Source organism: Lathyrus oleraceus, chromosome 5 (genome assembly GCF_024323335.1).
Source record: "Lathyrus oleraceus cultivar Zhongwan6 chromosome 5, CAAS_Psat_ZW6_1.0, whole genome shotgun sequence".
NCBI lineage: Eukaryota > Viridiplantae > Streptophyta > Magnoliopsida > Fabales > Fabaceae > Lathyrus > Lathyrus oleraceus.
Genome location: NC_066583.1, coordinates 592,771,097 through 592,785,818, shown reverse-complemented (window position 1 = coordinate 592,785,818; position 14,722 = coordinate 592,771,097). Strand labels below are relative to the sequence as shown.

Below are 14,722 nucleotides of genomic sequence, written 5' to 3'. Positions count from 1 at the left end.
AGGAACTGAATCGGTAGATTGAATTATTTCATAATCACTTATTTCATAACAGCTTATTTCAAGAATTGCTTTTAATAATCACTTTTTCTTAATCGAACACCAAACCAAACAACCCCCCCCCCCTTAATTCGATTTACCTTTGGATAATAATAATCAAGAATCCTTGTGAGAACGATATCCAAGTTAAAATTGTCGTTGTACTACGTTTTTGAAAAACACTCGTTTTTACCCGCGCGCGACAGCGGATCAACGATTTTTTTAGTTTTTGTTTTTGTTTTAATCATTTTTTTCTAATCCGATTACAAACAAGGAACACGTATGGCTAGATCCTGTTGGTGCACAAGATGAAGAAGATAAATATGGAAGAAGAGATAGAGAGAATAACAAATTCTAATAAACTTCTACTACTCTACTAAAATGGTTGCACACACACTGTCCTACAATACTCAGTGGATACAATTGTTGATAACTACAGTATTATATATACACAAATAATAATCTCACGTAGGCAAAATACTAAAATATTGAATTACCCTTCAACACCATCCCTTAATTCAGGATTTAACTAATCAAAACTAATAACACTAATTCCATCCCTTAAGTGGAGAAATTGATCAATATTGATCGCTTTCATCATAACATTTGCCAGTTGCTTCTGAATGCTAGAATGCATAACTTCTAGCACTCTATTCTGAACTTGACTTCTCAAAAAATGATACTTAGTCTCAATATGCTTGTTTATCCCATGCAACATTGGGTTCTTGGTAAGATTGATTGCAAATTTGTTATCAATCATCAACTTCAGAGGCTTGTTTACCTTAATCTTTAGATCCTGCAATAAATTCAGAAGTCAAACAACTTGACATGCAGCCACATCACGTGTAATATATTCAGCTTCACAAGTTGACAAAGCAATAATTGGTTGCTTCTTCGAACACCAAGAAATATGACTTCCCAAATACTTAAACAAATATCTAGAAGTACTTATTTTGTCAACTCTGTCTCCACACCAATCAGAGTCTGAGTAACACATCAACTTTGTATTAGTCTTCTCTCTAGAAGGGAATAAAATTCCATACTTTAGAGTTCCCTTTAGATACCTCAAAATCATGACAACATTTTGGTAATGAGACCACTTTGGTTTACTCATGAACCTACTAACTATTCCAATTGCATAACAAATATCAGGTATGGTATTACACAAATACCTCAAAGGGCCAACCAACTTCTTTAAAATTGTAGCATCTACATCACCACCATCAAAATCAGAATCCAATTTGTGATTTGTTTCTGACGGTGTGACAATAGCCTCATAATTTAGCAGCTTGAATCTCTTCAGAAGCTCAAGTTCTTTTTTAATGGCCTTCAGTCACACTTTCTTCTTGAGAGCTTCTTTAACACTCACTGGTCCAAAGTCTACTAACATGGCACACTTAACGACTTCTCCCTCAGAGTCTACTTCAGTGTCTTGCAATATGTCAAACTCTGCAAATCTTATTAGTATTTGTCTGATTCTTTGTGGCCTCTGAACTTGTTCAGAATCTCCTTCTAATTCTGGAATAATACCAGATGTTTGATTACCCTTAAAAGTTGGAACACCTTTAGAGGCTCCACCTTCAAAAGCTCTCCCTTCAGAAGCTCAACCTCCAAAAGCTATATCTCCAAAGATTGGATTACCTCCAGATTTTGGATAATCATCAGAATCTAGATCAGAATCAGATTCACCTTCGGAATAAGACCCACCTTCAGAGTCTTCTTCATCTTTAAAGTCACCTTCAAGCTCTGACTCATATTTAGCTTCAGAGTCATCTTATGAATCATCTTCTGAACCTTCATATTCTGAATCTTCTTCAAAACCTTCAAATTCTGACTCATCTTCTGGTTCTCGCTCATATTCAGAATCAGACTCGACTTCAGATTCAGAGTCATCTTCTGGCTCTGACTCATATTCAGAGTCTCCTTCAGAATCAGAAATCGTCAATCGCACAGGTTCATCATCATCAGATTCATAAGCCATCAGTAACACATGTTCATTATCATAATCTCCTCTGGCTATGTTTTCTTATTTTGACTTCCTTTCCTTGTTTGACCAACAATCCTTAGCAAAATGGCCTAACCTATTACAATAGTAGAATTAAACCATTCTCTTGTCAAGCTTCTCCTTTCCATTCTGATGTTTCTTCTCATCAAAATTTAAGGCCATTGACTCCTAAGACCTACGATGTCTTTTCTTGGCCTCTGACCAAGGTTGCTTTTGGTACTTTTTGACAAAATAAGTTTTCAGAGCCTTCTCTACCTCTCTCTTAGAGGTTCTTTCACTCATACACAACTTTTTCGCCTCTAGACTGCTTTGCAGCTATTCTATTCTCATGGTGCTCAGATCCTTGGAATTTTCAATTTCTACAACGATATAATCAAACTGAGGAGTAAGAGATCTAAGTACATTCTCAATGATTTTTTCTTCAGAGAGAGTTTCTCCACATGACTTCATCTCATTTGTGATTAGAAATACTCTAGAGATGTAGTCATGTACCTTCTCAGTGTTCTTCATGTTGAGATTCTCATACTGCTTACATAAAGACTGAAGTTTTACCTTCTTCACTAATGCATCACCATCATAGCATCATACCAGTGTGTCCCACGCAACCTTTACCATCGTTGAATTAATAATTTTCTCAAACACATTCACATCCATACACTGATGGATATATAATAATGCCTTCTGATCCTTTTTCCTCAGATCACACAAAGCATTTTTCTGTGCATCCATTGCATTTGCCTAAAGTGCAACCGGAATGTAATCGTCATTGACGAGATCAAGAACATCTTGAGTGCCAAACAACACATGCATCTGAATCGACCACCGATTCCAGTTCTTGCCCTTAAACACTGGAAGCTTGGTACTCATATTACCGTTTTCGTTCATCTTCAACCTTGTGCAATACACTCAGACCTCACTAAACACTAGTGTTTTCCAATCCCGCATAATCAAGAAATATGATTCTGTTACGATTCTAATCAAAAGTTCAACACGAACTCAAGAAACGAAATCAATCACACAAAGCCTCACCATTCACTCGTGTTTCCCTGTGTTTCCTTGTGGATCTGAACCGAAGCTCTAGATACCAATTGTTAGTGCATAAGATGAAAAAGATGAATATGGAAGGAGAGAGAGAGAGAGAGAGAGAGAGAGAGAGAGAGAGAGAGGTAAAATTTTCTATTATTTGAGACCTTTAAATATGAGTGTCTTCTAACTTATAATAAAGACCATATGAGATATTACATTTTATTTATGTATGTAAGTAAAAGTATTAGTTACCCTAGAATTTGTCAATAGTGAGAAATTTGGTTAAATATGTTAAGTCTTTCAGTCAAACCACTTTACCTTCTATTATTTTTGTAAATTAAAATATTTGTAATACCTCGTATTTCCTTAAATACCCAGATTCCTATTAATTGAGATCAATTGAGTTCCTATATGCTCTAAAAGTTATCAATTGGGATAAATAGATTAAATAGTGAGTTCATGTTGACTTAATTAATATTAATTGGAACTCACATTCTATTAATTGGGACATTTTGGTAACACTAATAATTGGTCAATAGCTCTGGTAGAACAAATATTACAAGTATAGTGCCACTTGAGATATTTGTTACTACATGTAACCTTTTTCCAACCACATGTTACTTGTGGCAAATGGTGGCCACATGTTTATATCTCTTACCACCTACCCATATGCCATTTCTTTTCTCTATGCATAAGACAAGTGAATAGAAAAGAAGAAGAAGCTAGTAGAGATGAAGAAAAAGAAAAGCTTGGAAAAATCAAGGGCTTCGAATCATCATCATCATCTTCATATCATCGTCTCATCCTTAAAAACTTCTCCTCTTACATTTATTAAGGTAGGTTCTAGTTAGAAACCCTAAGATTCCTAGAAATTAAGGTTGTAGAATCATAGGTTAATCATAAGAATCCATGATATGTTATGAATGTTTTCTCTTGGTTTTGTTGATTTCCATGAACAAGTGCTTTGATATGTTCATCATGATTGTTGTGACTACATGATTTGTTGTGGTTGTGGTTATGAACTTAAAACCCTTGATATATATGTGTATATGAGTATATGGTATGGTGGGTTTTATTGGAAGAAGAAGTGTATGATTTGTTAGGAAGATAACAAAGTTATGCAGGTGGAAATCCAAGTGATACAAAAAGTATTTCTGTGAAAATGGTAAGGACCAATCGATTGGTCCTGGGTGTTTTCTCCAAGCCAATCGATTGATCACACACTCAAAGTTGGAAATGTGTAGTTTTGCTGAGAACTAATCGATTGACACAAACCTCCAATCGATTGGCCAAACCTTCTGTTTTACAGAAAAGGAAATTTTAGCAGGACCAATCGATTGATAGGGGATTACAATCGATTGCATAAACTTTCTATTTTGGAAAATTAGAAATTTTTCGTGAGCTAATCAATTGACACTGAGGATCAATCAATTGATCCTTTGTAAACTTCGAAAAACAGCAATGTGAAAGGAACCAATCGGTTTGTCTTCCCCAACCAATTGATTGGCTTATGCCAAAAACTTCAAAATCCATTTCTTAAAGGTTTCTAAGTGCATTCCTTCAACCATTAATCATTTGTGATGCTATGCTTGTATTGAATCCATGTTAATTATAAAAATTACATAATGAATCTAGTGAGTTAACCTAGGATTGGTATTAGGCCATAAGTTAGGTTTATAACTTAGATAGCATTAGAAGACGGTATTCATTCGTACGACGCTATATGTGGAGGTCGTGGACGAATGGTTGCCATAGTTAATAATGAGACGCTTTATATGGAACATGTCATGTTGTTGCTTGTGTATTTTGGTGAATTCACCTTTGATTGATGAATCTTATTATGATTTGTGGAACCGATCTTGTATTCAGAATGTTTTTCCCTTGGTGGTGCACGTCTCTATTTGATATGCTTAGATTAGTAAGCAATAGGATGTGAGACCGGTGAATCGTGCCTCAATTGGGTTTGAACCCCAACCACGATGGACGTGGGGGAAATGTGGACACCTAAGTGGGTTAGAGTCCCATACGGTGAAAGATACCCTAAGTGGGTTAGAGTCCCATACGGGTGACGGTCGCTTGAAATGAGTTTGGAACTCATAGAGGACCCGATATCCACCGCGAAAGTCGAATCATATGAGCATGCATGAACTGGGCTTGCCCTAGACGTAGGTCCGCTCGGGGATTGATGTTTAGTGAATCTGAATAATGATCTTGTTTGAGTTGTGAGAACTCAGGTGCATGTTGTCATACATTGTGAGTTACTTCCCCATCACTTACGTTTTCTCTCCCTTGTTGACTTGAGTTGGATATGGATTAGAAAACCCTGTAGAGCCGAGTGGATCCATAAGATAGGGAACCCACTAAAATTATCATCTCACCCCATGTTGTTGATTATTTTTCAGGTGGTTCTAAGAAGGTGAAGGATAAGGATAAGTTAGTGTGATGACTTGCTTACCTGATGTTTGGATGGCTACTCTGCTATGTAGATATTTTTGAGATTATTGTTTAATGATCTAGCTCCTAGTTTTATTTTGGGCACTTTTGTGTACGTTTTGTGCCATGTTATGTTTCTTTTGGGCATGTAAATATGTACACTGTTGCCGCTAGGTGCTTATGTATTTCAGTACCAATATTACACTATGTATAATATGTATTCTAGACATGTATTATATGTGGGTGTTACAATTGGTATCAGAGCAGGTCGTGTCCTCGACCTAGCCATGCGATATTATAAGTATTTTTGTTTGCCTCATATGTGGGTTGTCATCATTATCCTTTATGTTATATTCATAGTATTGAGCTTAATCAACTTAATTTTATTTGTATGACATTCAGGATCATGGCTGACAGATGCAGAGGTCGTGGTAGACCCAGAACTCAGAATTCGGACTCCGAACCGCCAAGTGGTAGTGAAGGTTTTCAATGGCCTCAGTTCGTGCAACAGATGCAACAACAACAAAACCAATTCATGCAACAGATGATGCAACAGTGGAATGGTGGTTTTCATCCTCAAGGGGTTCTACAAGAAGCTGTAGGTGGTAGTTTCCGAGATTTCTTCCGCATGAATCCTCCTGAGTTCCATGGTGGGTTAAATCCTATGAAGGCTCATGAGTGGATAACCAGCATGGAAAAGATTTTTCAGATAGTGCATTATAGTGAGGAGAATAAAGTTGTATTTGCTTCTCACATGATGAAGGGTCCAGCTGTGAGATGGTGGGAGAGTGCTTCGACTCTTATGACCAATCAAGGAGTACCTAGGGATTGGGAGCATTTTAAGACTACTTTCCTGGATAAGTAATTTCCTAGCTCTTTGAGGACTCAGAAAGAATTTGAGTTTCAGCAACTTAGATAGGATACTATGATAGTACCTGCGTATGCTGAGAAGTTTGAAGATATGGCTGCTTATTCTAGACAGACCGAGTACGCACCAGATGAGAAAAAAATGGAAGATCGATCAGTTCCTTTTTGTTCTAAGAGGTGAAATTTCTCATAGTGTTTCTCAAAGGGAATTCACTACTTATGATGAATTGCTAAGGCAATGCTATGTGGTTGAGAACAGTTTGAAGAAAGTTCAAGAAGAAAGGGATCAGTATATGAGTGGACAGAAAGACCAAGGAAGGCCAGGTAACCAGTTTAGGCCTAGACCTCAAGCGTTCAAAGGGAAACAAGTGCAGCATGCAAGACCTAACCATCCTCCACAATGTCAAGTATGTAAGAGATCTCATTTTGGAAGGTGTGTTGAAAATGAAATTAAGTGTTTTACTTGTCAGAGGGAGGGGCACATGGCTAGGGATTATCCTCAAAATAAGAATCAAATGTAAGGGAGGAGTATTGGTCGAGTTTATACTTTGGATGCAAGGAAGGCTAATAGCAACAATACCTTAATTGTTGGTACGTGTCTCGTCCATGATCATCCTTGTTTTGTATTGTTTGATTATGGTGCGACACACTCTTTTGTATCAATTCAGTGCATGGAGTGTCTTGGCTTGCAAGCAATTCCTTTGTCTCCTCCTATGGTGGTTACTACCGCCATGGATGATGTGGTTGAGACACCGTTGATTTGTGAAAATTGTTCGCTCTCGGTGAATGGTAGAATTTTTCAGATTGATCTGATTTGTTTACCACTTAAGAAGGTTGATGTGGTTTTGGGGATGGATTGGCTTTCTGCCAATTTGGTGTTTATTGGATGTGAAGAGAAGTTGATTATCATTCCATCTAGTAAAGCTACTTCAAAGGATGTATTAACTACTATCTTGGAAGGTACGGTTGGTATGGTTAATTTCTTATTTGAGAAGGAAAAGTCAGTTCTCTTGGTTCTCACCAAGGAACCTAGCGATAATCTGAGTGTTACACAAATTCCTATCGTTTGTGAATTTCCAGAAGTTTTCCCTGAGGATTTCACTTCTCTTCCTCCTGAAAGGGAAATGGAATTCTCTATTGATCTGATACCTCGGATGACTCCAATCTCCGTTTCTCCGTATCGTATGGCACCACTCGAGTTGGGAGAGTTGAAGGATCAATTGAAAGAGTTGTTAACCAAGCATTTCATTCGACCTAGTGTCTCACCATGGGGAGCTCCAATGTTATTAGTAAAGAAGAAAGATGGTAGTATGCGGTTGTGTATTGAATATCGCCAGTTGAATAAAGTCACCATTAAGAACAAGTATCCTCTACCAAGGATAAATGATTTGCTAGATCAGTTGAAAGGAGCCAGCGTGTTCTCGAAGATTGATTTATGACCGGGCTATCATCAGATAAGAGTTAAGAATTTGGATGTGCCAAAGACCACATTTAGAACCCGATATGGCCATTATGAGTTTCTTGTAATGTTGTTTGGTGTGACGAATGCCCCTGCTATTTTTATAGACTATATGAATCGAATATTTCAACCTTACTTGGACCAGTTCCTGGTGACCTTTATTGACGACATTCTTATTTATTTCCGTACTCCCTAAGAGCACGGAAAACACCTAAGGATTGTCCTGTCAGTACTGCAAGAGAAATAACTTTTTGCCAAATTAAGTAAGTGTGAGTTTTGGATGAACGAAGTGAAGTTTCTTGGTTATGTAATATCACAAGGGGGAGTGTCAGTGGATCCATCTAAAGTCGAAGCAGATATTAATTGGGAAAGACCGAAGAATGCTTCCGAAGTCAAAAGTTTCTTGGGTTTGACAGGTTAATATCGAAGGTTTATAAAGGATTTTTGTAGATAACTTTACCAATGACTAGACTTACCCGAAAGGAAATTTATTTTAAATGGGATTCAAAGTGTGAACAGAGTTTTATGAGTTTGAAGGAAAAGCTAACAATTGTTCTCGTTTGATCATCCCTGATCCTAGTAAGTCTTATGAAGTATTTTGTGACGCCTCTAAGAAAGGATTAAGAGGGGTGTTAATGCTGAGTGGTCAGGTTGTAGCTTATGCCTCTCGTCAATTGAAGCCTCATGAAGAGAACTATCCGACTCATGATCTTGAACTAGGTGCTGTTGTTTTTACATTGAAGGTGTGGCGACATTACTTGTATGGAGTGCGTTTTGAGATGTTTAGAGATCACACGAGTTTGAAATACTTATTTGACCAGAAGGAGTTAAACGTGAGACAAAGGAGATGGATGGAGTATTTGAAGGACTTTGACTTTGAGCTTAAGTATCACCCGGGGAAGGCGAATAAGGTTGCGGATGCCTTAAGTCAGAAAGAGATGCATAAGGTCGAGTTAATGATGTTAGAATACGCAATGTTGGAAAAGTTACGAGATCTTAATCTTCAGTTTAGTTGGACGCATGATGGTGTGATAATGGGAAATTTGAATGTTACTTCTAACCTAAGGGAAGAGATCTGACAAGGACAAATGATGGATGAGAAGTTGGAAGAGATGTCGACTCAACCAGGTTTCGCTCAATCACCATATGGAGTTATTCTATTTAATCAAAGGATTTGTGTTCCAGATGATACCGAGCTGAAAAGAAAAGTTTTAGAGGAAGGTCACAAAGGGGTGTTTACCATACATCCAGGTTCATCGAAGATGTATCAAGACTTGAAGAAGGACTACTGGTGGCCTGGAATGAAGAAGGATATTGTAGAGTATGTTTCGGAATGCATAGTATGCCAGCAAGTAAAGATCGAACATCAAAAGCTAGGTGGTTTATTGCGACCTTTAGAGATTCCAGTTTGGAAATGGGATAGTATTTCAATGGATTTTGCAGTAGGGTTACCTCGGACCCAAGGTGGTTATGATTCAATTTGGGTGATTATGGATCGGTTAACTAAGTCTGCACACTTCTTGGCTGTGGAGACTACTTACAAGGCAAGTCATCTTGCATGGTTGTTCATTTCAAAAATCATAAGACTGCATGACGTTCCAACTAGTATTGTATCCGATAGAGATCCAAAGTTTACTTCAAGATTTTGGAAGGCATTCCAACAAGCTATGCGATCGAAGTTGTGTTTGAGTACATCTAATCATCCTTAAATGGATGGTCAGACTAAACGGACGATACAGACACTAGAAGATATGTTAAGAGCTTGTGTACTTGAAAGTGAAGGGAATTGGAAGGAGCTCTTACCATTGATTGAATTCGCATATAACAATAGTTATCATGCAAGTATCAAGATGGCTCCTTATGAAGCCTTGTATGGACGGAAGTGTAGAACACCTCTATGTTGGACGGAAGTTGGTGAAGAAAGAATCTTAGGACCAGAGATTATTCAAGAGACTACATAAAAGATAAGGATGGTACGTGGTAAGATGAAGAAAGCACAAGATCGTCAAAAGAGCTATGCAGATCACAGAAGAAGACCATTAGAATTTGATGAAGGTGGTCATGTATTCTTGAAGGCGACTTCGAGGTTGAGACTGAAAGGACCGTTTAAATTACAGAAGATAAGTTTGAGATACGTGGAGCCATACCAGGTTATAGAGAGGATTGGAGAAGTAGCTTACAAATTAGCCTTACCACCTTCTATATTAGAAATGCATGACGTTTTCCACGTATCTCAACTTCGAAAGTTCATTCTAAATTCTCTTCAGCTTATTCTTCCAGATTCAATAGAAGTAGAAGCAGATTTGACTTTCGAACTTCTACTAAGTCGTATCGCAGGACGAGAAGTTAAGGTATTAACAAATAAGGGGATCCTTCTTGTTAATGTGCAATATGATGAATCATATCTAGGCGATGCTACCTGGGAACTGGAGTCAGAAATGCGAGAAGCTTGCCCTCATCTCTTCCAAGTAATATTTAAATTCGAGGACAAATTTTTATTTAAGGGGGGGTGTAATACACCGTATTTCCTTAAATACCCAGATTCCTATTCATTGAGATCAATTGAGTTCCTATGTGCTCTAAAAGTTATCAATTGGGATAAATAGAGTAAATAGTGAGTCCAGGTTGACTTAATTAGTATTAATTGGAACTGACATTTTATTAATTGGGACATTTTGGTAACACTAATAATGGGTCAATAGCTCTTGTAGAACAAATATTACAAGTATAGTGCCACTTAAGATATTTGTTACTACCTGTAACCTTTTTCCAACCACATGTTACTTGTGGAAAATGGTGGCCACATGTTTATATCTCTTACCACCTACCCATATGCCGTTTCTTTTCTCTATGAACCAAATAAGTGAATAGAAAAGAAGAAGAAGCTAGTAGAGAAGAAGAAGAAGAAAAGCTTGGAGAAATCAAGGGCTTGGAATCATCACCATCATATTCATATCATCATATAATCCTCAATAACTTCTCCTCTTCCATTTGTTGATTTCCATGAACAAGTGCTTTGATATGTTCTTCACGATTGTTGTGACTACATAGTTTGTTGTGGTTGTGGTTATGAACTTGAAACCCTTGATATATATATGTGTATATGAGTATGTGGTATGATGGGTTTTGTTGGAAGAATAAGTGTATGATTTGTTATAAAGATAACTTATGTAGGTGGAAATCCAAGTGATACAGAAAGTATTTTTGTGAAAATGGTAAGGACCAATCGATTGGCCAAACCTTCTATTTTGAAGAAAAGGAAATTTTAGCAAGACCAATCGATTGACAGGGGATTACAATCGATTGCATAAACTTTCTATTTTGGAAAATTGGAAATTTTTCGTGAGCCAATCGATTGACACTGAGGATCAATCGATTGATCCTTTGTAAACTTTGAAAAACAGCAATGTGAGAGGAACCAATCGATTGGGCTTCCCAACCAATCGATTGGCTTATGCCAAAAACTTCAAAATCCATTTTTTAAAGGTTTCTAAGTGCATTCCTTCAGCCATTAATCATTTGTGATGCCATGCTTGTATTGAATCCATGTTAATTGTGAACATTACATAATGAATCTAGTGAGTTAACCTAGGATTGGTATTAGGCCATAAGTTAGGTTTATAACTTAGATAACATTAGAAGACGATATTCATTCGTACGACGCTATATGTGGAGGTCGTGTACGAATGATTTCCATAGTTGATAATGAGACGCTTTGTATGGAACATGCCATGTTGTTGCTTGTGTATTTTGGTGAATGAGGTCACCTTTAATTGATGAATCTTGTTATGATTTGTGGAACCGATCATGTATTCAGAATGTTTTTCCATTGGTGGTGCAGATCTCTATTTGATATGCTTAGATGAGTAAGCAATAGATGAGTAATCCATATTTTATCATCAGATTCCTATTCATTGAGATCAGTTGAGTTCCTATGTGCTCTAAAAGTTATCAATTGGGATAAATAGAGTAAATAGTGAGTCCAGGTTGACTTAATTAATATTAATTGGAACTGACATTTTATTAATTGGGGCATTTTGGTAACACTAATAATGGGTCAATAGATCTTGTAGAACAAATATTACAAGTATAGTGCCACTTGAGATATTTGTTACTACATGTAACCTTTTTCCAACCACATGTTACTTATGGAAAATGGTGGCCACATGTTTATATCTCTTACCACCTACCCATATGCCATTTCTTTTCTCTATGAACCAAATAAGTGTTAGATGCCCAAAAGTGCTTATTTGAGCTATCATATGTGGGCATCTTTCACTCTATTTCCTTGCTAAAATGTCGAAACCACCTTTGTTTCAGATGAAATGCAATACAATGATAATCTATCTTGGTCCCTTTGATTTGTGTGTTATTATGCAGGAATTAGGCATGAAATAATAGAAAGTGAAGACACAAAGAATTTGGCAAAGGGACCAAATAAAACAAGCATTCATCAGCTTGCTCGCTAGGCGAGGTCTGTGGCGAAGCACTCGCTAGGCGAGCGTCCAGCGAAATGCTCCAGGATTTTACAGTGGCAAACATGACCAAACTCGTTAGGCGAGCTTCCAGCAAACGTTGCAGCAAACGCGTCCAGACTTGGTGAAAAGCGCAGCCAGCACTCACTCGCTAGGCGAGCCATCAGTGAGATCCCAGCGAGGATTCCAGTAGCCAAACCTCTCAACCTCGCTGGAGCGAGGGTTGAAGCGTGCCCTTCGCTAGGCGAAGGTTTTGTTCGCTAGGCGAACATGACAGTCAGAGATAGGCTGTTTCTCTGGGCGCAGGTGCCTCATGTGCCTCAATTAGACCCTCGCTAGGCGAGCCATTCTGCTCGCCTAGCGAGCATGACAACCCAGTACAGCTCTATAAGTAGCAAGTGCCACTTTTTGGAGCCATGCCTAGTTTTTCCATACTTTTACACTTTTTCTAGATATTTTTACAGCATTGTTCTTAGAAGCTTTTGTGCCCTAAATTTCATTTCTCTTCATCTCTTAACCATCTTTTACAAAAAGAAGGTGGATTCCCATCCAATCTTGATTATTCGACTTGGATGTTGATCAACCTTCTTCCGAAACTTGCCGACCAAGCTACCATGAAAATGAGTAGCTAAGTCCTCCATTTGTCAAGGTTAGATGTAGATGATCATTAGCTTTGTGTGTAAATGTAAGGATCTTCATTTGTAAACTCTTTAATGGTGAATCTATGATGAAAACTTTGTTCTTATTCAAAACTCTTTGTGTTGGTTTATGATCGAGAGATGTTTACCAACTCTTAACCTAGGTTTTCATCCAATCTTGTTTGTTAGCTAGAGATAGTAATGAATGATTTTGTTCACCATAAGGTTGAACCAAAAAGTTGTCATTTTGATAGATTGTGTTAGAGATAAACAATGGATCAAAATGGGAAAACTCACAATGTGTGTTCGAGAGAAACACATTGGGAGGACTTTGTGAAATAATTTATCATCTAAAGGAGTTTATAAGATTGTTGACCGAACAAATACATGCAAAGTGATCGTTGAACCCTAACTTTGGCAATATTTCTCAAATATTCAAACCATAACTTTTATCGCATTTTATTACATTTTATGCAAGACACCGTGACAAACACCAAAACCCTATTGTTACCTTAAGTTAAGAATTAATACAACCATCGAAAGGCGGTGATATCTTACAATCCCTGTGGATACGATAACAAAAACCCGACACTTAAAAGTACAACCAACAAAATGGCGCCGTTGCCGGGGATTGTAAATTGATATTGCGAGCATCACAATGGTTGCTTAATTTTTAGCTTTCGAATTTTTGACTTGTGCTTGTAATCTGTTTGGTTTAGTGTGCAGCTTACGTTTATGCGAGGGCAAATCCCTGTGGACGAACTTCTTTTTGATCCTGAGATCGAGAGAACCGCAAGGAGGCTCAATAGCAAAACGAGACTTAGGAGGCAACAGGCTAGACAACGTCAAGAGCAAGGAGAAAGTTCTTCTACCACAAATTCACCACCATTCATACCTAACATGGAGCCACCACCACCGCCACCTATTTCTACTCCATGCATAAACAGTCCAAGAAACACCGCTCAGTTTGCCAACCACACGGGAAGGCAAGCTGAGATGAAAACGGGAACTCTCAATTTATTATATGGAAGTCCATTCACCGGAATGGACCATGAAGATCCCTTTGCTTTTCTCACAAAATTTTATGAGATAGCATTGGCGGCCGGAGTGGATCAGGCTCAGGAGCTCCCGTTATTCAGAAGATTATTTCCCCACGCTTTGCTCGGCAAAGCAAAAGATTGGTACTTAGACCAAACACCAGCCGTCATGACAGACTGGAACGTGTTAGAAGAGAAATTCATCGAAAGATTCTTCTCCCATAACCGGTTCATGGAATCCAAGACGGCCATCTCGGTGTTTTCACAAGGAACCAGTGAATCATTAAATGAAGTGTGGGAAAGATTCAAGTCCATGCTTCGGAAATGTAAAGGGCATGGATTTGATGATTTGACTCAAATCCATATCTTCAAAAATGGACTTCAACCAAATTGCAAGACGTTGTTGGATGCTACCTCGGGTGGCTCTTTATTGTCAAAAAGTGCCGAAGAAGCTACAAACATTATAAATCGAATGGCTCTAAATGATCTTCAGAGTCAAAGTCGAGGCAACTCTTTGAAGAAGCCGGGAGTGCTTGAGCTAGGGACGAACGATGTCATCCTTGCCCAAAACAAGCTCATCTCACAACAAGTGGAACTCTTAACGCAACAAATTAAAGAGTTGAGAGAACCGTCTAAAGCTAAACAAATAGCTTGTTGTGAGCTTTGCAAAGGTGAGCATGACACCGGATTCTATCCACCTCCGGGATTCGAAGAAGTAAACTACATGGCAAACCAACCGAGACAAC

At 38.0% G+C, this 14,722-nt stretch overlaps 2 protein-coding genes across 2 annotated transcripts; both read left to right on the top strand.

Moving 5' to 3' along the window:
• Positions 1–8,917: 8,917 nt before the first annotated feature.
• Positions 8,918–9,787, top strand: LOC127082279 (uncharacterized). Its single transcript, XM_051022516.1, has 2 exons — positions 8,918–9,166; positions 9,548–9,787. The coding sequence occupies exons 1-2, from the start codon at positions 8,918–8,920 to the stop codon at positions 9,785–9,787; spliced, it is 489 nt and encodes a 162-aa protein (XP_050878473.1).
• A 9-nt stretch (positions 9,788–9,796) lies between these two features.
• On the top strand, positions 9,797–11,036 carry LOC127082278 (uncharacterized). Its single transcript, XM_051022515.1, has 2 exons — positions 9,797–10,294; positions 11,001–11,036. Exons 1-2 carry the CDS (start codon positions 9,797–9,799, stop codon positions 11,034–11,036), a joined length of 534 nt encoding a protein of 177 aa, XP_050878472.1.
• The last annotated feature ends 3,686 nt before the right edge of the window (positions 11,037–14,722 follow it).